The sequence below is a fragment of the Neophocaena asiaeorientalis genome, unplaced genomic scaffold (assembly GCF_003031525.2).
Source record: "Neophocaena asiaeorientalis asiaeorientalis breed wild unplaced genomic scaffold, Neophocaena_asiaeorientalis_V1.1 scaffold239, whole genome shotgun sequence".
In the NCBI taxonomy this organism is placed as follows: Eukaryota; Metazoa; Chordata; class Mammalia; order Artiodactyla; family Phocoenidae; genus Neophocaena; species Neophocaena asiaeorientalis.
Genome location: NW_020175103.1, coordinates 72,143 through 95,448, shown reverse-complemented (window position 1 = coordinate 95,448; position 23,306 = coordinate 72,143). Strand labels below are relative to the sequence as shown.

Here is a 23,306-nt window from a genome sequence, read left to right as displayed (position 1 = left end):
AAGCACTGTTTTCAGATTGGATGTAATAATATGAAAATACTAAGCCTTAGATAAACGTGGTTGAACCTGTTTATCTTTTTGATTAACAGAGTTTTCTAAATTATATCAACATTGTGTTATGCTTTCTCGCCTTCTCCCCGCTGCAGTTAAAAACTAAAATTGAAGTACAATGTTACCCAAACTCCAGTGGGGACACTGGCACTGGGAGGTGGTGGGGGGTAGGAGTTTAGGAGAGACCAGCCAGAGTCGAGGAGCTGAGACAAGGAAAGGAGGGCGGAGGAAGGGACCCGGTGAGTGACCATCACACCTGTGGCATCTGAGCAGAGCCCCCGGAACAGAGTCTCCCGGAAGTCAGCATCTCCCACTCCGGCTGGGCTTTGCCGCTGTGTGCATACCTCAAAGCCAGAAGTTATGGCTCCCACCTGCTCAGCCAGACAGGAAGCAGCGTCTCCTCCCCAATTCCCGCCACCCCACTGTGGTCAAGGGAGGGGTTCCAGGAAACCCCATCTCCCTGTGACCTCATGGCATACTCTGCTCCCCACCCCAGGAGCCGGAAGGATCAGAAGGAGTGGAGAACTGGATGACGGGGCCACTGTCGGAAAATGCTGGGTAATTTGAGATGCCCTGGAGTTTGGACCCACTCAGCTGATAGGTGGTGGCCAGGACTCTGGGAAGCACAAGAGGTGGAGCCAGGTGGCTTCTCTGTCCAGACACTCCTGACTTCCCCTCTCTCAGCCTATCATTCCTTTCCCTCTGTGACTCGTAAAAGTGACTCCATTTCAGGGAAAGAGGATTCATGTGGACTGAGACAGAAGCCTCAATGGACGGGCTGGGGAAGGCACCATGATGCCCTCCACCCCCTCCCACAAAGGGGCCCCCTGTTCTGAGTGCAAAGGGCCCCTGGAGGATGCAGTGACCGCCACCTGTGGACACACCTTCTGCTGGCACTGTCTCCCCCCACCCTCCCAGATGGGTGCCCAGCCCTCCGGCAGGGTCCTGCTCTGTCCCCTCTGCAAGGAGAAGAAGCAGACCGAGACCCTCTTGGTCCCCGTGCCCCTGGGCCCTCTGGAGGAGACTTACTGCGAGGAGCATGGTGAGAAGATCTACTTCTTCTGCGAGAATGATGCCAAATTCCTCTGTGTGTTCTGCCGGGAGGGTCCCTCCCACCAGGCCCACGTTGTGGGCCTCCTGCACGAGGCCATCCAGCCCTACCGGGTAAGAAAAGTAGGGTCAGCTTGGGGCTGTTTGAGGCAGGACAGTACCCCAAGGTGGTGAAGGGAATAGGGCGGGGATCTTCATGAAGGGCACAGCTTCCACATCAGGGGACCCCAAGGCTGTTGGGACCCTGGGGCAGTCTCAGACTGAGGGGGACGTGGTTCCTTCCACTTGGGTGCGTGGCCTTTCACGTCTTGGGGAAATTCAGCTCCAGCCCCGAGAAGACCTTGTGGTGATGGAGCACAGAGAATTGTAGCCATGGCTTCACTCTTTAGGGAAGGAAGGAGAGCAGGCTGTCCTGCAGGTCATGGGCAGGGTGGCCTTTGTCTCCCTGGATCCAGACTGGATATGGGGTCTAGCAAGGCCCTGACTGCCGGAGCTCAGAGGGAAGACAGGGATGGGGAAGGCATCCAACAAGCACTGCTCTTCTTTTTGAGAAAGGGAGGTGTGGCAGTACAGCAGCCCATCTGGTCTTGGGGACATTATGCACTCCTGTCTGCCACTCAGATCTCTCTCTTGTCACTCAGTCACCAGGTCTGGAAGTGGCCTCCGCAGAAATATCTCTCATCTTTCCCTCTGCATTTCCCCCACTGCCGAATCCAGGCTCTCACCATCTGTCACCCAGAGGCTCCAACAAGGTCCCTGTCTGCATTCTTACCTTTCCCCTCACCCTCCAATCTGCTGCGAGGCAGAGCCTCCCAAAACACAAAGCCCGTAATGTCGCTGCCCTGCTCACAATCATTCCGTGGATCCCTACTGCCCAAAGAAATCTCAAGTCTTTAGCAAGGCATCCAAGGCCACTTGGAGTCGGGATCCTGCCTTTATCTGTCAGCCACCCTGCCCGGGCACCATGTGTCCAGACAAACTGACCGTTATGTACCTGCTGTTTGTTGAATTAACACTCTTTCCTGCTTCTTTTTTTTTAACATTCTTTCCTGCTTCTAATATTTTTCACATGCAGTTCCTTCCTCCTGGAAAGCTCTCCTCTCTCCTGACTCTTTTTTTTTTTTAGCCATTTTACCAATTTTTAAGTGTACAGTTCAGAAGCATTAAGTACGCTCCTCCCCGTCTCTTACCCAACTGGAAATTTATCTTTCAAGGTCCACTGTAACCGGTTTCTGCTTTCGACAAATTTCCCTTGTCCCTACAGGCAGAAGTGTCCCCTCCACTGTGCTCCCATCTCACTGTGTGCACACCTTGATTATTGCATCTGTCCGTTTGTATTTTTTTTTAAACGAGTTTCTTTTCTTTTCTTTTTAATTTTATTTATTTATTTATTTATGGCTGTGTTGGGTCTTCGTTTCTGTGCGAGGGCTTTCTCTAGTTGTGGCGAGCGGGGCCCACTCTTCATTGCGGTGCGCGGGCCTCTCACTGTCGCGGCCTCTCTTGTTGCGGAGCACAAGCTCCAGACGCGCAGGCTCAGTAGTGTGGCTCACGGGCCTAGTTGCTCCACGGCATGTGGGATCCTCCCAGACCAGGGCTCGAACCTGTGTTCCCTGCATTGGCAGGCAGATTCTCAGCCACTGCGCCACCAGGGAAACCCTGTCCATTTGTATTTTAATCACTTGTGACCGACTCCATCTCTAGAGGGTGGTCTTTTTTTTTTCTAATTTATTTATTTTTATTTGTTTATTTATTTTATTTTTTGGCCGTGCTGTGCAGCTTGTGAGATCTTAGTTCCCCGACCAGGGATCGAACCCAGGGCCCGGGCAGTGAGAGCACCATGTCCTAACCACTGGACCGCCAGCAAGTCCCGATGGTGGTCTCGTAGGGACAGGAACTGGGCCTTTTTCACCTTTGAATTCCTCAGCACTTAACGGTGTGCCTGGAACATGGTAGACAATTAATACCTGTGAGTTGAATTATGAATTAAGCCACCTCTTTCTGCCCACTCTTCTCTCCACAGGACCGTCTCAGGAGTCGGCTGGAAGCCCTGAGAATGGAGAGAGATGACGTTGAAGACATGAAGAGCCGGGATGACCGGAAGCTCCAAGTGCTCCTGGTAAAGGCCACATTATTGGCCACCTTCTCCTTTGGGGGTTTTCTTTTTTTTTCTTTTCTTTTTAATTAATTTTCAACTGTTTGATTTCTATTTGGTTGTTTTCCAAATATGCTTTTTCAGTTTTCTTTTTTTTTTCTCTTTCAAATTAATTATTTTTCCTATTATTCCCATTGTCTTTAAACCTTTTAAACATATTTCTAATATCTGAAGTTTAGGTGATGTTTAATTTCTTCTGACCCTTCATCCTGTTAGCTTATTTTCTTGTGAGCTTTCCTTGCGGTTCTCACTTTTGGGGATCCCACATCTGGGATGTCTCCAGTCAGCGCCTTTCTTTCTTTGTTCCAAGCAGGCAGGGTGGATGGTCCAAACAGCAGTGAGGCCATGTGATCAGCCAGTATCTGGAAGGAACACTGGCTTCTCAGTTTGATCACTCCTCTGGATCCTTCTCTTGTTTACTTCTGGTCCTAAGAAGTTCCCAAATTTTCCCATCAGCTCTGTTGGACGTTTTAAGGATTCTTGTAACTTTTGAGAGTTTTTAGTTGTCTGCATTAAATGACTTTTGGGAATATATATAATTTTGTTCTAAAACATCAAATATCCACCTAGCATCCATGAGTAAAATATTTCACACAGACATTTGTGACAGAACAGTGTCTTGTAAGAAATCCTGATTTTCTTCATTTAGAACACCACTCCCCCCCATATATCATATGATAACGTCGTTATTTGTAGAGTGTAACTATTTTCTTAATTCTTGAAAGTGTTTTTATGTTTTGCACAAATTTCTGAAGTGATAATCCTCCACTCTAATGAATAACACATGTACATGGCCAGAATTACTGTCTTTCTTTCCTTTCTTGTAAGGGTGCATTTTTCTCCCCCAACTCCAGTTTTATTAAGGTATAATTGAGAAATAAAAATGCATATGCTTAAGGTGTGCACCATGATGTTTTCACATATGTATACATTGTTTCCTGTAACATTAAGGTAGTTTTGGTAGAATTAGGTGAATTTAGTCTTTAGTCTCTAGTTTCAATGCTTCCTCCTTAGCACTTCTTTGATTCTGTAAAAGTAATCTCAGTTTGGATTTTCTGTCTAATGCAGTAGCTATTTAAAATGATCCTAAGTTCAATTTTCATACAGCTAGGTAGTATTTATTGGTTATACATTAACTGATGGTTTTTTAAATTATTATTCCCAGTGCTGAGAAAATATGACCTGTAGGATTTCATAAAGTTAATGGCACATTTTTTAGGCCTAAAACCTTGCAATGTTAAATAATGTTTTCTGAAATATTAAGTGTTAAATAATATTATTTGAAAATAGTAATTTAATTTAATAACTTAATTTAATTATTATTTGAAAATAATAATTTTCAAATAGTATTTGAAAATTATGTCCATGCTCCGTTTAGTGCTCAAAAATGCATTTCATAAGTCTACCTGTGTAGTCAAACTTCAGAATCAAGTTATTTGACACTTTACTTGTTTTTAAAATTCACTTTATTTAAACAAAAACAATTTACCCATTTCTCCCACTTGGAAATACCCATCTAGGGGTTTTCTTAACAGACTCTGGGGAAGCTTGTTGTCTAGTATCCGTTGCCGAGCTGGGAAGAATGGGCTGACTGTTCTTATTCACCTCCCTGCCTCGGCAGAAGGGCATTTGGGGTCAAGGTTATAGAATCCCAGAACATGAAAGCGGGAAGTGGTTCTGACATCTTCTAATCCCGGATCCGTCTTGCCAGCCATTATTTTTCAGAGCAGAAAACTGATGTCCAGAAAAGTGCTGCTCCCAAGGTCAGACGGCAAAGCCGTCTCATAATGAAATGGCTAGAACCTGGGTCTCTTGACCCTTATCCATTGCTCTTCCCATTACAGTCTGTCCGCCTGAAAGCATTGCCTTCAGATAGGAAGCTTGGGGCCAGAAAGTGTATATCAGTGTCTGCATTCCAGTACTGACCACAAGGCTGACCCCGAGGACAGTAGTTTGATGGTGAGGCGATATCTGCCTCCCGCCCATCTCTTCTCTCGTGCTACAAAATTTTCCGGGAGGAAATCCACAGTGTGGGAGTTTCTGGTCCCTTGACCAAGGAGACAGAGTTTGGGGACAGGAAGATGTCTCCAGCATCCCTCAACTCCCATCAAAATATGCCCTGTAGATGGCGACCTCGGTGGCTAAGAACAATGCCACACCATGCTCTAATCACAGCTTCCTTTCGCTTCAATTGCTCTCTAAGAGATCATCTCCACCTGACTCTAGGGATGGTATGGGAGGGTTAGGATGGTATTGCAGATGTGGAAGGATGTTTGAAAAGTTCAACATGGCTCTGAGAGTATAATGTGCGTTATAATTAGAATCTCTAGGTGAGACAAGAGCATCGCCCTCATCGTTGGTAAGTTTATCGTGACACCTACCTCCTTGCACCACAGTATTATTTAGGAGAATGAATCTTGGAACTAGTTACTCCTTATCCCTTTTAATCAAGTTCATAGATGGTCCTCTGGGAACCCAGCTCTGTGAGCTTCTCCCTAACCAGGCCTGTCTTTCTACCCCTCGTAGACTCAGATTGAAAGCAAGAAGCAGCAGGTGGAAGCAGCTTTTGAGAGGTTGCAGCAGGAGCTGGGGGAATATCAGCATCTCCTGCTGGCCAGGCTGACGGAGCTGGAGCAGCAGATCTGGAAGGAGAGGGATGAGTATATCTCGAAGCTCTCTGAGGAAGTCGCCCGGCTTGGAGCCCAGGTCAAAGAGCTGGAGGAGAAGTGTCAGCAACCAGCAAGTGAGCTTCTACAAGTGAGAGACAGCCCACCAGCTCATGGGAAAGCAGAGGGAGTCCACAGGAAGGGAACACCATACTGGGGGCTGGAAGATGCTGGAGAAAGATAGGAAAGGGAAGCAGAGATTACTTCTAATGAGAGGGACTGATTATTGGGTTCCTTCGGCCCAGAGAGGTTACAGAGATGTAGTCCCAAAAAGGTTGGATGACTTTCCCATGTCACGCACCATGGTCACACCAAGGGCTTTGGAGTGAACTTTGTAGTCAAGGGCTTGAGTGTCAGCTCATCTAGCTGTGTGACATTGGCAAATCTTGTAACCTCTCTAAACATGGGGATAATCATAGCACCTCCCTCATAGGGTTGTTGCAAAGACCATGAAAAAACAAATTCATGCAAAATGTTTAGCGTAGTCTCTGGTTCACTGAAAGGACTCAGTAAACAGTGCCTGTTGTGATTATCATTATATTATCCTGTTTCACATCAGGTCTGGCTGATAACTGAAGGCCTGGTCCCTGCTAACCACCATCTCCTAATTGTTGGAGGCAGAACACACTCCTAGGATGAGGCTGAGACAGAGAAAGCAGCTCAGATGAACTGACAACACAGTCCCACATTAGTACGGAAGCATGATGTAAATGAACAGTCTGATGAGTAGGTAATTAGAAAGATCACCTCTCTGGAGGAGGAGAGTTTTGAGCTGATATGCTAAGGAAGAAAGGATGTACAGAATCCCTGATGGGAAGGATGTATGGAAACTAAGTGTATCTTTTTCTTTTGTAGGATGTCAGAGTCAACCAGAGCAGGTAGGGCCCACTGCCCAGTCCCACCTGCTTTACACTTGACCTTGAGACCAAAGGGGGAGGGGCACTCACTGACTCCCCCCACCCCGCCCCCACAGGTGGCTACTCAGAAAAGCAAAAGCACTCCGACAGATACACTCTCTCATCCACTCATACATAAACAGCCCCAATTTACTAAGGTTTGTATTCTAAGGTTTCTTTTAAAACTGATTGTTTGGTATTGGGGACGCACTTTTTTCCCTGAGAAGTGAAGTTATAAATAATAATTACGTTAGGCTGATCCAGGAACATTTTATTAATCCCTGAAATTATTAGTGCTTAAGTCAGTATTTAACACCGTTTAAAATGTCAGTCTAAAAAAAATAATAAATAAATAAATAGCCTAAGGGGAAATATATTGTATAGATATGATAAGCACAAAACTTGGGAAGACCAGTCTGTTCTTTCAATCATTTTTCCCACTCAACTTTCCCATTTCTTCAAAATTGCAAATGCTACAATAAAAGCACAGCAACCAGCAGCTAAGAGGCATTACTAATAGCAGGGCTCCTTTCTTTTCTAAGCATCAGCAGTCTGCCGTGGGCTGAGCAGAGACACAGCAGCTAGGGAAGACTTCTCATATACTGTGTGCCCATGTATGTGTAGGGGGGCTGAACTCAGCTGTCCATGAATCGGGAAGTTCTCTAAACATACTTTCAAAGAGTGTCAGAGATTTAGATCTAGAAGGACCTTCAAGGTCTTCTGGTCGGATGAAGAAACTAAAACCTAGAGGCGAAGTGCTTGCTCCAGGTCACACAGAGACTGACAAGCAAAGACTGAGCTGGAATCAGAATTGAGGGCTTTTTCACTGCAGTATAGGATTTCTTTCATCTCCTTTTTTCATCCCTGCACAATCCCTTTCCCTTTGTACTGAACAGCACAACAAATTAGAAAGACTGTGTGAGGCTGTTTTTCAAATGGTACTGTACCGCCCTCTAGAGGCTAATGATCTCTTCCCTTTTGGTCCCCACAGGTCCATTCTCTTAAAGCACCTACCTCTAATTCTTGAGTGGTTACCATTTGTTCCTCTTAGGTCTAGCTGAAATGCTCTTGCTTTAGTAGCTACACATTTCCAGCAAAGATAAAGGGATGATACTCAATCTAATTATTCACCACAGATGCCAAGATTCTTTAGTCTGATTTTAGCCTCATTGGGTCTGGATGACCCAAACATTATTTTTGGAATCAGAACCTAACTGGTTACCAATTTGTCTGCAGGTATGAGATGAAGACTTTTGTGAGTCCAGAGGCCATTTCTCCTGACCTTGTCGAAAAGATCCGCGATCTCCACAGGAAAATACTCACCCTCCCAGAGATGATGAGGGCGTTCTCAGGTAAACAGGAAGGGGCAGCAGCTCTCCCCATTCCCATCAGTTGCCCATCTGCCTTCCATCCAGCTCCATCTTTCCCCACCTTCCAAACCTGGCTCAAGACATCTTCCATCTCTTAGGCCCTCCTTTATGATCCCCCTCTGCCCAGGGAGACCATTCCCTCGAGCACCTCCTCTCCCCAAGGACGGGCACTGCACTGAGAGGCAGGAAGGTGAGGACTACATCTCTTTCATAGCAGAAGCCAAGCCTTCTCCTGTCCCTGATGTCACATTGTTCCCAGACCACACCACCCTTTTGGGTCCCTATAAGAAATAATAAGTCACAGATCTTTCTATTTTTGCTTCCCTCAGAAAACTTGGTGCATCATCTGGAAACAGATACAGGTAAACACTTGGGGGCTTCGGGAGCCATTCTTTCCTTTATCTGTTTGTGAATTCATCCTTTCAATCCAAGGCAGCAAACAGAGCAATTAAAGATATGAACTCTGGAGCCCGATTGCTTGGGTTCTCTTTGCTCGTTATGAGACACTAACAAGTCATTAAGCCTCTTTGTCCCAGTTTCTTTATCTATAAAATAGAAAATATAATAGTACCACCCCACAAGTAGCTGAAGATAAATGAATTCATGTATGCAAAAAGCTTAGTATGAAACCTGGCACATAGTAAGTGCTCAATTAATATTAGTTACTTGTATAGATATTATTTATTCAAAAATATTTATCAAGTGCTTGTTATTTTTTGTCCAGCATTGTGCTGGACTCTTTATTGACTTGGACAAATACTGAACAATTTTTAAAATAGCATTTACTTTTAAATTGGTGCTTAATTTAGAAACTATTCCCAAAACATCACCTCATTCTGCTTCTCAAATTAATGTGCAGAAAACTCACCTGCGGATCTTGTTAAAATGTGGATTCTGATTCATTAGGCCTGGGATGGGGCCCAAGATTCTGCATTTCTAACAAGCTCCCAGGAACAGCGGATGCCCCTGGTCCATGGACCTTACTTTGAGAAGCAAAGCCTTATAGCACAGCACCACTTGCGGGTCAGGTAGAGCTGTCATCTTCTGCCTCCTGGAACAAAAGGGGGAACTGAGGTTCTGAGAAGCCGGGACAATGGCAGGCTGCACAAGGCCGGTGCTCCTTCTGCCTCGCACTCACAGCACACGTGCTCTAGGGGCATTTTTTGTGCTGCCAGCTCTGTTGATGGCCACGCCTTCCTCCCAATAGGGGTTGTCACTCTGGACCCTCAGACCGCCAGCCAGGGCCTGGTCCTCTCCGAGGACAGGAAGTCTGTGAAGTACACCCGGTGGAAGCAGAACCTGCCCGACAGCCGCCTGCGCTTCGAGGGTCTCCCGGTGGTGCTGGGCTCCCCCAGCTTCTCCTCGGGGCGCCACCGCTGGCAGGTGGAGGTGCAGCTGGGGGACGGCGGCGGCTGCACGGTGGGGGTGGTCGGGGAGGAGGTGAGGAGGAAAGGGAAGCAGGGTCTGAGCGCCGAGGAGGGCGTCTGGGCGGTGATCCTCTCCCACCAGCAGTGCTGGGCCACCACCTCGCCGGGCACCGACCTGCCGCTGAGCGAGATCCCGCGCCTCGTGGGCGTCTCCCTGGACTACGAGGCGGGGCACCTGGCCCTGCTCAACGCCGAGACCCAGGAGCCCATCTTCACCTTCACCGCCTCCTTCTCCGGCAAAGTCTATCCTTTCTTCGCTGTCTGGAAAAAAGGTTCTTGCCTTACTTTGAAAGGCTGAGGCTGAGCGTCCGAAGGGCGGTGCAGCGCCCGGGGATCCAGCTCCAACCCCTGGGCGTCGTGCCCAAGACTGCGGGAGGACACAGGATCTCCGTCCCTGTGGCTTTGTAATTCTTTCACTTTATTTATCTTATGTCCTTCAACTCCCTGACGTTCCTGGTCCCCTCTGCTGATGCTCCCGCTTTCTGTGCACCTCCGAGTGGAGAACCAGAGGCAGGCGAGACTGTGCCCAGGACACCAGCAAAGCTGGGGAGCCAGTAGGTTTTTAAGAGGAAAAAAATCTAAAAACTGTTTAAAGCTTCAGAATAACCGTCATGGGAAAAAGCAGCATTTTGTGGAGTTTGCACTAATTTTTTCAGTTGCCTGTTTTTACTTGGGTTTACACATGGAGATACTTCCGCCTTTACAGACCTTAGGGCCTCTTCATCCAGCCCTGGGTGGACCCAGGTCACCTTCCTTTCCGCTCGTTTCTCTTTCTCATAGAGAATGTCCTCATTAAGTGCGCCACCCACCCAGGCTCCTGCGTTTCATGTGTCTAATCAGTGCTGATGGGGCTGAAGGAAAGGTTTAAAGCCAGTGCAATCTCTGTGACCCAGACACATCCTGCCTGTTCTTTTACTCAGGACTTGCCCGAGGGCAGTCTGGCCAGATCCCATTCTTCAATAAAACGAGGCTTGTGTTCAGTTCTTAACTAACCTCTTAAATATTTATTATTGCTACTGTTGTTACTATTATTGGACACAGAAACTAACCACACATTAAAATACCTTCACAAAGTATGAATCTCTGTAATGATGATTCTCACACCACCTCCACCCTTTCTGATTCTAGCTCTCTTTCAAGTGTAACACTTACATTCCCACCCCCCCACCCCAAACTCCAAAAAAATCTACATTCATCCCCAGTCAGGTTCCCTCTAGTATAGATCTATGTGCACGATTACCTTTTGTATAGTATGAGCCCTGCTCCTGAAGTGTGGGGTCAGATGGCTTAAAGATACTCTAAGGGCAGGTACCATATGTGAATTTCATTACAAAATTGTAATACGAATCACTGGGATGTGAATAATTACCCCTAATTTAACTGAGCAAATAGAAGTCCTTGATACAAACGAAGCCAGAGGTATTAGGGTTTCTTCTGTCACCTTGTGTGACAGGCAGAACCATGCTGTGTTTAACCCAGAAAAAAATCAAATTGTTTGGTAGTCCAACCTAGTAGTAGTAGTAACAGTAGTAGTTTTGCCTAATGTTTATTATAAAAGTAGTATATACTGTACTCCTGGTTTTAAAAAGATTCAAACATTTTCAAAGAGTTAAAAGTCCCTCTCTCCAATTCACTTACTCTTATCACATCTTGTAGATAACCACTGGTAAAACATTTCTGTTTATCCTGCCAGTTTTGTAGACAAGTGTATTTAGCTTTTTTTTTTTAACAGATATGCGATTATACCATAAATACTCTTCGCAATCCTCCCCCTCAAAGAAAAACGATATGCAGCGCGTGCCTCATTTTAACACTTGTCAAACATTACCCAAGTCAAAAGTTATTTTTCAAAAATACACATCTTCCTTTGAACCTTTTAACGAACCTGTGAAATACAGAGGACTTACTTTGTTTTTCTCGTTCTGTGGTTGAGAAAACTGGCACAGGTTTAAGGAACTTGTCTGACAGGTTTCCCAGCTGGTCTTTGTAATCTTCAGGAAGTGGAATCCTGGTCCTCGGTGCCTCAGTCCAGTGACCTTACGAAGAAGCTCAGACTTTCCAAACAGACAGGTCATGATGGGGCTTTGTTTCATTTTCTCTGCTCTGAGCTAGTGTTTTCGTCAGACAAGACTTTTTGGTTGAGTATGAAAGAGAAAAAACAAATGAACGACTTACACTGTATTTCCAAGCCTCTAGTACTTCTCATTTTAGGGTGGTCCAGGAAACATAGGGGCGTGGATATGCACATTTAGAGGCTCTGGGTCAAAATAAAATTGCCCTGTATAAATAAAAGTGAATTTAGAAGCCTGAGGGGAAGGTTTAGGAGTAGCCAAGACCCAAGAATGAGGACTGAGAGCTGCCTGGAGGAAAATAATCCATTTTGTGGCCCCCCTGGAGAGTCTGAGGATATCTGTGTTGCAGTGTTTGTGCTGTAAATCCGTCCTTGTATCTCCCCTACAGGTTCCTCAGCACGATCTCTGTTGATCTCAATACTTCTGTTAGCACTGATGTTTTCTGGGAATGTGAGAGTGATGTGTTCTGTCCACTACTGGGCAGGAGGCAAAAAGAGATCCCACATCTTCTTTATCCACTCCTCTGTTGGTGGACATTTAGGTTGCTTCCATGTCCTGGCTATTGTAAATAGTGCTGCAATGAACATTAGGGTGTGTGTATATTTTTGAATTATGCTTTTGAATTGTGTTTTCTCTGGGTATATGCCCAGGAGTGGGATTGCTGGGTCATACGGCAGTCCTATTTTTAGTTTCTTAGGGAACCTCCATACTGTTCTCCATAGCGGCTGTATCAATTTACGTTCCCACCAACAGTATAAGAGGGTCCCCTTTTCTCCACACCCTCTCCAGCATTTACTGTCTGTAGATTTTTTGATGATGGTCATTCTGAAGATGTGGTACATATATATAATGGAATATAACTTGGCCATAAAAAGGAACGAAACTGTATCATTTGCAGAGACGTGGATGGACCTAGAGACTGTCATACAGAGAGAGGTAAGTCAGGAAGAGAAAAACAAATATCATATATTAACGCATATATGTGGAATCTAGAAAAATGGTAAAGATGATCTTATTTGCAAAGCAGAAATAAAGACATAGATGTAGAGAACAAATGTATGGATACCAAGGGGGAAAGGGGTGTGTGTGTGGGGGGGGGCGATGAATTGGGAGATTGGGATGAAAAAAAATGACAGAGAGGGCTTCCCTGGTAGCGCAGTGGTTGAGAGTCTGCCTGCCGATGCAGGGGACACGGGTTCGTGCCCCAGTCCAGGAAGATCACACATGCCGCGGAGCGGCTGGGCCCGTGAGCCATGGCCGCTGAGCCTGCGCGTCCGGAGCCTGTGCTCCGCAACGGGAGAGGCCACAACAGTGAGAGGCCCGCGTACCACAAAAAAAAAAAAATGAGAGAGAGAGAGAGAGAGCCCTCATAAGAGCTGCCAGTCTGCTGGATTACATACACTTGAGGTGCCTTAGAGGACCAGAGGGGTGATTATAGGGAACTTGAGGGACATCTCTCCGAAGCCCAAGAATGGTGATTAAAGCAGGCTGGATGTGATGGGAACTGGAGCCACGGCAATGCATCATCTCTGGTCCACTTGCTTGGCTCTGCGTGTGGAGCGCATTTTTCAGTCTATGGGCAGGCTTGCTGGCTTTACTCGTGCCCTTTATTTTCCTGCTCATTTCAGTTCTTTCTTTTATTCTGGCTTCCAGTTTAGAGTTAACTCAATAATACACCTTCATTCTAGGTACGTAATCATCAGCCCATGCAAGGTCTTCTTGTTTTATTTATATTTTCTCTTTTATTTCTCATTCACATTGTCCTCACCCCTGCAGGCAGCTACTCTCTAGTGTTTTCCATGTATCCTTGGATACAGAGGGATCTTTGAATATATAAATAGTACGGCACTAGATCTGTTTCTTACTTTTTAAAACCCAGTACCATTATTTTTAAGATCTAATTGTGTTGCTGTATATACATCTGGTTTATAGCTTCTTATTGCAGAATCGTATTCTACAATACACATCACCGCATTTTATTATATTTTCTTTTGGCAAAGGGCTTCTGGGTTACCTCCATCTGCCTATGACAACAAGCAATGCTGTGATGGACTTCCCTGGTGGCCCAGTGGTTAAGCCTCTGTGCTTCCACTGCAGGGGGCACGGGTTGGATCCCTGGTCAGGGAACTAATTTCCCACATGCCTCGCAGTGTGGCGGCGGTGGGGGGGGGCCGGGGGGAGAAAATGCAATGCTGTGATGAACAGCCTAATACTCTTCCCCGTGTAAGAGCCTAAGATACAGCCCAGGAGAGGATGGCTGGTATGTGCACACTTAATTTCCTTAATTACCACCAAATTGCTCCCCAGAATGGCTATATCCATTTACACTTCCGCCAGAGGGGCTCTGAGATTTCTGCTCCCCTGTAACAGGGAAGAGCTAAATCAGACTCCATGTTGGATCTGTTTCTTTGACTTACACACATAATGGCCTGACTCAGGGAACCCTGCTCCTCTGTCTGACACTTAAAGTGCCTTTGTTCAGCTCACAAGGAGACAATCTGACCCTGCCCACCTGTAAATGGCTGAAATTAACACATCCCCTCACCGAGGCTGGCCATTCCAGGACACGTTTCACAAGACTGATGGCCCTTTTTACTTTACTTCCTCACTGCCTCTCCCTCTCTATTTTGCCTTTTTGCTTTACTTCCCTCTCTGATTCTATAAAAGAAACTGGCATCCAGACCCCGATAAGATGGTTTATCAGAGACACTAGTCTGCCGTCTTCTCAGTCTGCCGGCTTTCCGAATAGCTGTATTCTTTGCCTCAACACCTCGCCTCCTGATTCCTCGGCCTGTAGTGGGGGTGGTGAGCGGGAGCTTGGACTCGGTAACACCCCACCTCACCTCAACAATAGGTACTATCAAACTTGCTAATTTCTGGAAACCTGCTGACTGTAAAGTGATCTCTCACTACTGTTTTATTTTTATTTTTTTCTGACTTCCCGTGAGGGTGCATATCTTCTGGAATTTTCTATCTGTCTTTCACTCATTATTCAGTTTTCCATCTTCCTTTTGTTGACTTCCAGGAATTTCTTGCATATTTAGACATTAACCTGCTCATTTTAGACTTGAAAATACGACTCATTTGTTAACTTTGATAATGGTGTTATTCATTAGGTTAAAATCTCGAATTTTGTAATAAATTTCATAAATTTTCACTTTGTGATTTATGTTTTTAAGGTCTTTTTCACCACCACAAGATCACAACTCTCACCCTTCAGAACCTACCGTAGCTATTCCAACTCCAAATTCCAGAGAAAGGCTTTTGATTGGCTCAGTGCTGATTTTTGTGCCAGGTTGCAAGTCACTAGCCAGTGTGTCTGGATGACACTTGATAAGATATCCATCTCAGGGCCAATAGTTGTGGCCAAGGTACCTGGTAAGTTACTTAATGCCTCTGAATCTTAGTCTCCTCAAGTGAAAAAGAGATTTAAATAAAAAAACCAAAAACCTGTTCTATCAGATTATTATGAGTTTTAAATGGATTATCAACGTACTATGGTTCTGGAACCCAATTCCAATGTGGGGCAGCAGCGGGGGGATGGGATGGTTTCCCCACATCACCAGCAATTCTCTGGACACTAGCCGCGTGTCCTACAAGTCAGCTCAATTCTGACACTATCTACCTGGAGATAGCATCAGATTCCACAGGTTAGGGATTCAGTCCCACAGGACCATCCTCCACTTCAGAGGCCAGTTGCAAGTCCAGGTTGTTACCTGTACATCTGACCCACTGGCTATAAATCAGAGGTTCCCACGACCCCATCCTTGGGTTCAATCAACGTTCTAGTGTGGCTCACAGAACTCAGGAAATCTGCTCACTCACTAGATTACTGATTTATTACAAAGGATATTAAAGGGCATGAATCAATATCCAGATGAAGAGATACATAGGGTGAGGTCTCGGACAAAGGGGCTTCTGTTCTTGTGGAGTTTGGGGCCCAGCACAGTGGCACATGGAAGCATTCTTGTTCCCCACCTGGAAGCTCTCCGAACTCCCTCCCTTTTGGGTTTTTATGGAGGCTTCATCACACAGGCACAATTGATTAACTCACTGGCCATTGGTGATCAATTCAACCTCTAGGCCCTCTCCCCTCCCTGGAAATCAGGGGAAGAGACTGAAAGTTCCACCCCTTTTCCTGGTTGGTTTCCCTGGCAACCAGCCCCAATCCTTAGTTGATTTCCAAAGGTCACCTCATTAACATAAAGCCGCTTGTTATTCATAACAAGCCATCCATTTCACCTTTATGGCTCTGAAGCATTTTCAGGAACTGAGGACAAAAGATCAAATATTATAACAAAAGATGCTACCATTGTTTTTATCCTTCAGGAAATTCTGAGGGTTTAGGGAGCTGTGAGCCAGAAACTGTGTACAAAGACCAAACATATATGAGAAATACATCTGAATGACCAAATATATATATATATATATATATATTTGTTTTTAAATAAGTGTATTTATTTATTTATTTTTGGCTGTGTTGGGTCTTCGTTGCTGCACGCGGGCTTTCTCTAGTTGTGGAGAGCGGGGGCTACTCTTCATTGCGGTGCACGGGCTTCTCATTGCGGTGGCTTCTCTTGTTGCAGCACAGGCTCTAGGCACGCGGGCTTCAGTAGTTGTGGCATGCAGGCTCAGTAGTTGTGGCACACGGGCTTAATTGCTCCACGGCATGTGGGATCTTCCCGGGCCAGGGCTCGAACCTGTGTCTCCTGCATTGGCAGGCAGATTCTTAACCACTGTGCCACCAGGGAAGCCCTACATATTTCCTATAAATCACAATATCACAACATGTAATAGGCCTGGTACAGCGCTTGGCATTTAGCAGGCAGCTAAGGTTGCTCGTGAAGTTGGGGCAAATTCCCTTAGAATGAGACCCTGGAAGGAAGCTCAGTGATTGATGTCTCAGATGACTGGTCTGCAGAGTCAGAATTACACTGGCATAAACCACTCAAATGTGCACCAAACAGAACCTATTTATCAATAGAAGTAAGGAAATCTTCAATTATCCTTTCTTTTTCTCATGTGTGATAAAGAAGTCTGTGGTCAAAGTCCAAAACTTGGGATAAGTCCAGCACTCTAAGACAAACATAACCGAGGTAGCAGAACTAGAACCTCAGACACTCAGAGCCACGGGTGAAGGTAGGAATGGAGCCAGGAGTGGCCTCTGATCACGGCCAACTTTCCTGCATCTCTAGGGCTGGATGTCCCCTGAATTCATAAAGAAGTGCAGCTTCACTGCCGGGGGTCAGAGTAGGCAATTTAAAAAAAAAAAGTGTATTCTAATTCACAGAAGAACAAAAAAATTAAACTAATGAGAACTGCCGTGTAGATTATCTTTAATTGGGGACTACGGGGCTATCACCAGTGAATATTATTTTTGTAAATTCTCTCCCACCGCCATTAGAGAGAAGACACAAGAGCTAATCATCCTTATGATCACAATAAAGCCATTGCCACCAGCACCATCCCCTCACAGCAGTCTCTTTGTACAGGGATTCTGAGACTGGGTGAGTGGCTCTAAGAACTATGCAGAAGAAACAGTGAATGCAAACAAGTCAAGGTGCCCCCCTGGAGATGGGAATGCCTACTGTTCTGATCTTGGCTCAGTCAATGACCTTGACCTTGGAAAAATCATCCAATTTTCCCAGGGCCCAAAGAGCAATGGGATCCCTTCTAACTCTGAGACCTCGTGACTTACCTCCTCTCCTCAGGGAGCTGTCCATCTAAGGGAGTGAAGAGTGAGTACTGCTTCTACCCTCTAAGTATCACCTTGTATCTCATAGGAATGGGGACTAATTTCAGATACTTCCTTCTAGGTCTCTTGGGAAAGCAATGACCTCACACCTTTGTGCTCAGTGAAAACCATGGGCTCTAGAAACAGGAAGACCTTGATTCATACCCTGACTCAGGTTTTAGTTGTGTGACCTTTAGTGGTGAGACTTTAATCTCCCTGAGCTTCTAGACTCCTGGTCTGAAAACTGGGAACAAGAAGCCAGCTTAGGATTGTTATCAGGAATAAATGAGACAATACATGTAGAAGTGCCGAGCACATTGCCTGGTGCAGTCAAGTATCAACAATGCTGCTGCTGCTGCTAACAATGACTTAAAATCTTGGAGCTGGGAAGAGCCTCAAGGGATGATCAGATCCAGGTTTCTATCTTCAGGCAGAATCTAAGGATGTCCTCTTACAGATAAGGCAAAATACATAAATACAGAAAATTAAAGAAATCAGAAAACGGCTATTTCCTCCAATAAATGAGACCCCGGGGCGGGGGGTTCCTCTTTTTTTTTTTCCCCCAAGAAGGTCAAGAGCTATCAGGGGCTATGTTTTCCTCAAAGGCCTCATTCTCTCCTCCTGAAGCATGCACCAGGATCACATCACGTTCCTTGTTATGCTATCTTCTGGGGTAAATTCACAGAGGCACTGCAGGTTTGCTATGGGAGTTTTTGAAATTTTCATCTTAAATTTATAGCTGATGAGTATAACTTGCCCTGAGCTTCACCATATTGTAAGCTAACTATCACGTTAAAAAACAATTACATTTCCGCCAGCGGCACTATGAGTGGTCAGAATTTTTTTTTTTTTTTCAGTTTCACAAGAAAACGGATGAGTACACTGACCTACTCAAGGAATTTTTTTTTTACTCTTTAAATCCTGAGTGGCTGTGAGAATCGAGACTGAGACTGGAATACAGCCAGGTCCCTGTGAGGAATGCACATTCCGAGAAAGGCTAAGTTGGGGGAAAACCACCCAGTGGCACAGGAGATAGGAGGGGAGCTTTTCCTGCGAATCCTTCTGAGAAACAGAATCCCTGGCCTAATGTATGGATAATGTTTTCGTTTGTGGGATACGAACCCCCAAGCCAAAAAATAAATATAAAATGGTATTAGACCGGTATTACATCTGGGTTCCCTGGCTGAAGCACTGCACAGAATGCTCTCAAAAAGCCCTGCTGAAGAGGAGCTCAAAAAAAGTTACTAAAAACACATGAAGAAATGATCCCCTTCCACACCGGAAGACACAAACTGGAGGAGTACAACCCCAAGAACTTCAACTATAGAACAATCTAAAAGAGACTAAAAATGGGAATTTTTAAATGATTAAAGAAAGAAAAGGAAAGAAAAGAACACGAAAATCTAGTGCTAAGAACCAAGTAGAACTAGACATAAAAATATAAATGAAAATAGTCTTATTGACTTGGTCAAACAATAGATTAAATGCAGATGCAGAGACAGTTTATGAACTGAGGAAATAAATGTAAATGACAGAGAGATAATGAAATGGAAAAGCAGAGAAAAATTAAGACACCTGAAGAATGGAACGTGAAGCTCCAAAGTATGACTTACCGGAGTTCCAGGAGGAGAGACGAGAGAAAATTGAGAGAAGCAGCATTTTAGGAGACACTGAGTCTCAGTTTTCCAGAACTGATAAGAGGTAGCAAGCATAGATTCAAGAAACACAGGTACTGAACAGGATAAATAATGACAAACTTACCCCTAGACACAGAAACTGAACAAAAGAAAGACAGAAAAATCTGAAAAGTAGCAAGGAGAAGACGTCCCAAGGAGCAAGTCAACCGTAAGCAGACTTCTCAACAGCAACAACGGAGGCCATGAAATAGACTCTCGACCTTCTTCTTCTTCTTCTTTTTTTTTTACAGTGCAAACGCATTGGGTTTTAATCTTTAATATCTAACATTGCTTTAGGACACGTTTTCTCTGAACCAGAAACAGAATGCTAATTGCATAAAAATATACACATAGAAAAAGTAGTTCTCCATTTTCCCGCGGAAAAGACAGTAACTTCTAGAATACTCAAGTGTTTTGTTTTAATTATAAAGCCTTGGTCATCTCATTTATTAGCTCTGTAACATGCACATTTAAACATTATTTGACAACCGTTAACAATTTATAAATGTAAGGTGCCGTTACTGAGTAAGTAGCTTCTCCTGTGAATGGATGTGTCCCTTCTGCCACCAACAAGGCAGCAATATGGTTAGTTTTAATTTCATGAGTACATGATCCATTGCTGCAAACGCTAATTCTCTTCTCCACCCTGTACTTATCTGTGCATGTACGTGAGCTGGTTAGATCGCACAGGCAACCTCTCTAACTTCACTAGTAAGAGGTGCTGGGCTTGGGCTTTCGATGCAGACCGACCGTGTCTGTCTGCATCAAGCGATCTGACCTATCCTCGGTAGCAAGCAATCTCCGAACTGCTTCCTCAAAGGCCGCTGCGACATTCGTGGCATCTTTTGCACTTGTTGCAAAGTAAGAATAGTCGCCGTTGTCCCTGCACCAGGCTTGTGCTTCTTCTGCAGACACCTGCCGCTCTCTGATGTCAACCTCGTTACCCAAAATCACAAAAGGAAAGCTTTCGGGCTCTTTCACATCCGCATATGAATTCTTTTTTCCAGTTACTCAAGTTCTGGAAGCTTTGAGAATCATCAACGCAGGCGACAGTCAGAACCTCTGTAAAATGGCGTCCTTAGGCTTCTGAATCGCTCTTGACCGGACGTGTCCCAAATCTGCATGGTAACAAAATGTCCATCCACCTCCAAATCTTTACTTAAAAACTCCACACCTATTGTATGGAAGAGCTGGGTATCAAACCTTATTAGTCACATATCTGTTCATTCGAGAACTCTTCCAACTCCACCATCTCCAAGGAGAATTACTTTAAAAAGCGATGATTTTCCTGCTATTATTAATCTCAAGATCTCTGATTTCAGAACCTTTAATTGTTCAGTTCAAACATCATTATCTCTAGGACTGTCTGGAAGATTCACCTGGACACGGACAACAGGGAAAGCGGTTCACCACTGTGCCGGGCTCATTATAGGAGTGCAGGGAGTTTCTCGCGGCCACACGGAGGAAGCCTGGGAGCTCCTGTCCGGTCAAGGACCCGGCAGGCAGGACGCGTCGGTGGCACTGCTGACCCTCGAACTTCTGAAAGAATTGCCATTAAACTAAATTTCCGTTCTCAGTTAAATTCTAGCTCCAGAATGAGGAGGAAATGAAATTCAGAGAAAAAAAGGTAGTTTACCACAAACCTTTGCTGAGAGATCTCCTCACATTTCCCTCTCAGGAAGAGGGAAGTTAAACCCAGGAGGAAGTGGGGGGGGGGGTGCGGGGATGCAAGAGGCAGCCATAAGAAGGGGCACGGATGAACGTGTGAGAAGCAGAAGGAAGCATTAAGTCCGTAGAACAACGATAATAGTGACTAATTGGAGGTATATTAAGACAAGGCGTGTACAGGATTGTTTTCAGACATCAAATTATGAAGGAAGGGACTTCCCTGGTGGCCCAGTGGTTAAGAATCTGCCTGCCAACGCAGGGCACACGGGTTCGAGCCCTGGTCTGGGAAGATCCCACGTGCCGCAGAGCAACTAAGCCCGTGCGCCACAACTACTGAGCCTGTGCTCTAGAGCCTGTGAGCCACAACTACTGAAGCCCGCGCGCCTAGGGCCCGTGTTCCACAACAAGAGAAGTCGCCGCAATGAGAAGGCCATGAGCCGCAACCAAAGAGTAGCCACCGCTCGCTGCAACTAGTGAAAGCCCGCGCAGCAACCAAGACCCAACACAGCCAAAAGTAAATTTTTTTAAAAAAAGAAAAAAAAATTTTAAATATGAAGGAAAACCTGTATGAGAAGTAAAATTAATCATGGTTTACCTCATGGTGTAAATCGCTTGGACATACACATGGTAATGAACATATTCAAGTACTACGTTGGCCAAAAAGTTCGTTCAGTTGATGAATACGTTGTTCAAGAAAGTTCTTGGTGAAAATGAAAAATGTGTCTTATTTTTACTTAAAACTGAACGAACTTTTTGACCAACCCTATACTTACCTGATGTTAGGCCTACATTGAAGGGATGGGAATGCGTGGGGAGTGTGTGTGTGTGTGTGTGCGGTGGGAAACAGGGAGAACAGAGCTAAATCTTCCTTCTCCACAGTGTAAAATTAGAGGATAATGCCCCAAACTCATGTTATTTACAAAAAATGAAGGTGAGCACCAAAATAGTCTGCTAAAAAGGATGAACTAGGCGACTGGGGAGAGGAATAGGGCAGGGCACTGTTCTTTTTTCCTCTGTAATAAGCACTGTAGATATGTCTGACCATATGTGCAGCTGTAGCTCATAAAAAACAACTTAAAAATATGAATATAAAAAAATTTTTTAAATCTGTTGAATAAATCTTGCTGGCAACTTTCTGTACTAGGATGGCATCATACATTTTTATTATTACACATTTTTATTATTTTGCAAGGGTCTTCTATGCTGACACTTTATCTTCTACAGCTTATTGTAGAAGTACGACACTCATAAAACTCATCAAAGCAACAATGACCTGAATGCATTAATACTTTGTTCAAATGGAAATGTTCCCATTTTAATAACTATTAGCTTTTAATTATACAATAATCACCTAAAAGTTTCAAAAACCCCTCATTGTTGTATAAAAACTCTTTCCAAGAAAGGGTAAAAGGCATTCTGAGAATATGAAATTCTTTCATAAATAAAGGGTTAGTAGTGTATAATTTTAGGGGACAGTTCACATCAACCAACAAAATAAATTTAAATTTTCAAGAATATGCTAGTAATCAGAAGCAGAAAAACAAACATCATATGATATCACTTATCTGTGGAATAAGACGATACAAATGAACTTATTTACAAAACAGAAACAGACTCACGGACTTAGAAAACAAACTTATGGTTATCGAAGGGGAAAGAGGCGGGGAGGGATAAATTAGGAGTTTGGGATTAATGTATACACTACTATATACAAAATAGATAAGCAACAAGGACCTACTGTAGAGCACAGGAAACCTTACTCAATATTCTGTAATAACCTATACAGGAAAAGAATCTGAAAAAGAATGGATATATGTATAACTGAATCACTTTGCTGTACACCTGAGACTAACACAACACTGTGAATCAACTATACTCCAACATAAAATAAAAAATTTAAAACAGATTATGCTAATAAATATTCTCTCAAGATTCAAAAGTAAATTAAGACTTAATTATAATTGTGCATGTCATTTCTAATAATTGACACATTTTACATATATGTATTTAGAAAGAAAAAATAAATTTAAGAGGGAAAACATTAATGAGTCCACAAATGAGGGCACAGGGAGGAAATATGCTCTTTGCCATTAGTATAATCTTAGAGGTACTTCCTGTAATCCTCCCTCTTCTACTTTTCAGATGGCAATTTTTAAAAAATCAAAAAACACAGACAAAAAATGGTGAGATGATTGAATGTTAGGAGGCAGAATTGAATCTCCGTAGGTTATTCTTCCTTTGGGGTACTGCTTATTTTCCAGGGAAGGACTGTGGGTGTGCCGGGCTGGACATTACCCTTCTCGCAGGGGCCCCATGCTCCCCAAGTGCTGGATCTCAGCGCAGGGCCACCACTGCAGGAGGGGAAGAGCAAGGTGGAACCTTGGCGTTGGCTGATCTGTGTCCCATGGGGAGCTCTTCTTTGGGGACTTCCACAAATGACAGCATGTGTGCAAGCAGAGTTGCAGAGTTCTAAAGGACCCAGAAGGGGCACAGTAGAAAAGCCCTGGGCTACTGCTATCGACGGAACCTCTCTGTAGCCATAGA

The 23,306-nt window shown here is 44.6% G+C and overlaps 1 protein-coding gene and 1 pseudogene across 1 annotated transcript; one reads left to right on the top strand and one right to left on the bottom strand.

Annotated features, from left to right (window-relative positions):
- The first annotated feature begins 846 nt into the window (after window positions 1–846).
- On the top strand, window positions 847–9,910 carry TRIM15 (tripartite motif containing 15). Its single transcript, XM_024764287.1, has 7 exons — window positions 847–1,215; window positions 3,122–3,217; window positions 5,780–6,010; window positions 6,775–6,797; window positions 8,052–8,167; window positions 8,515–8,547; window positions 9,393–9,910. The coding sequence occupies exons 1-7, from the start codon at window positions 847–849 to the stop codon at window positions 9,908–9,910; spliced, it is 1,386 nt and encodes a 461-aa protein (XP_024620055.1).
- Window positions 9,911–19,691: 9,781 nt separating this feature from the next.
- Window positions 19,692–20,428, bottom strand: LOC112412598 (ras-related protein Rab-9A-like; annotated as a pseudogene).
- Window positions 20,429–23,306: the final 2,878 nt, after the last annotated feature.

Coding starts and splice junctions, on each gene's coding strand:
- TRIM15 (XM_024764287.1), top strand. CDS start 847: ATGCCCTCCACCCCCTCCCACAAAGGGGCCCCCTGTTCTGAGTGCAAA. Junction 1,216..3,121: donor AGGCCATCCAGCCCTACCGG/GTAAGAAAAGTA, acceptor TTCTCTCCACAG/GACCGTCTCAGGAGTCGGCT. Junction 8,168..8,514: donor GATGATGAGGGCGTTCTCAG/GTAAACAGGAAG, acceptor TGCTTCCCTCAG/AAAACTTGGTGCATCATCTG.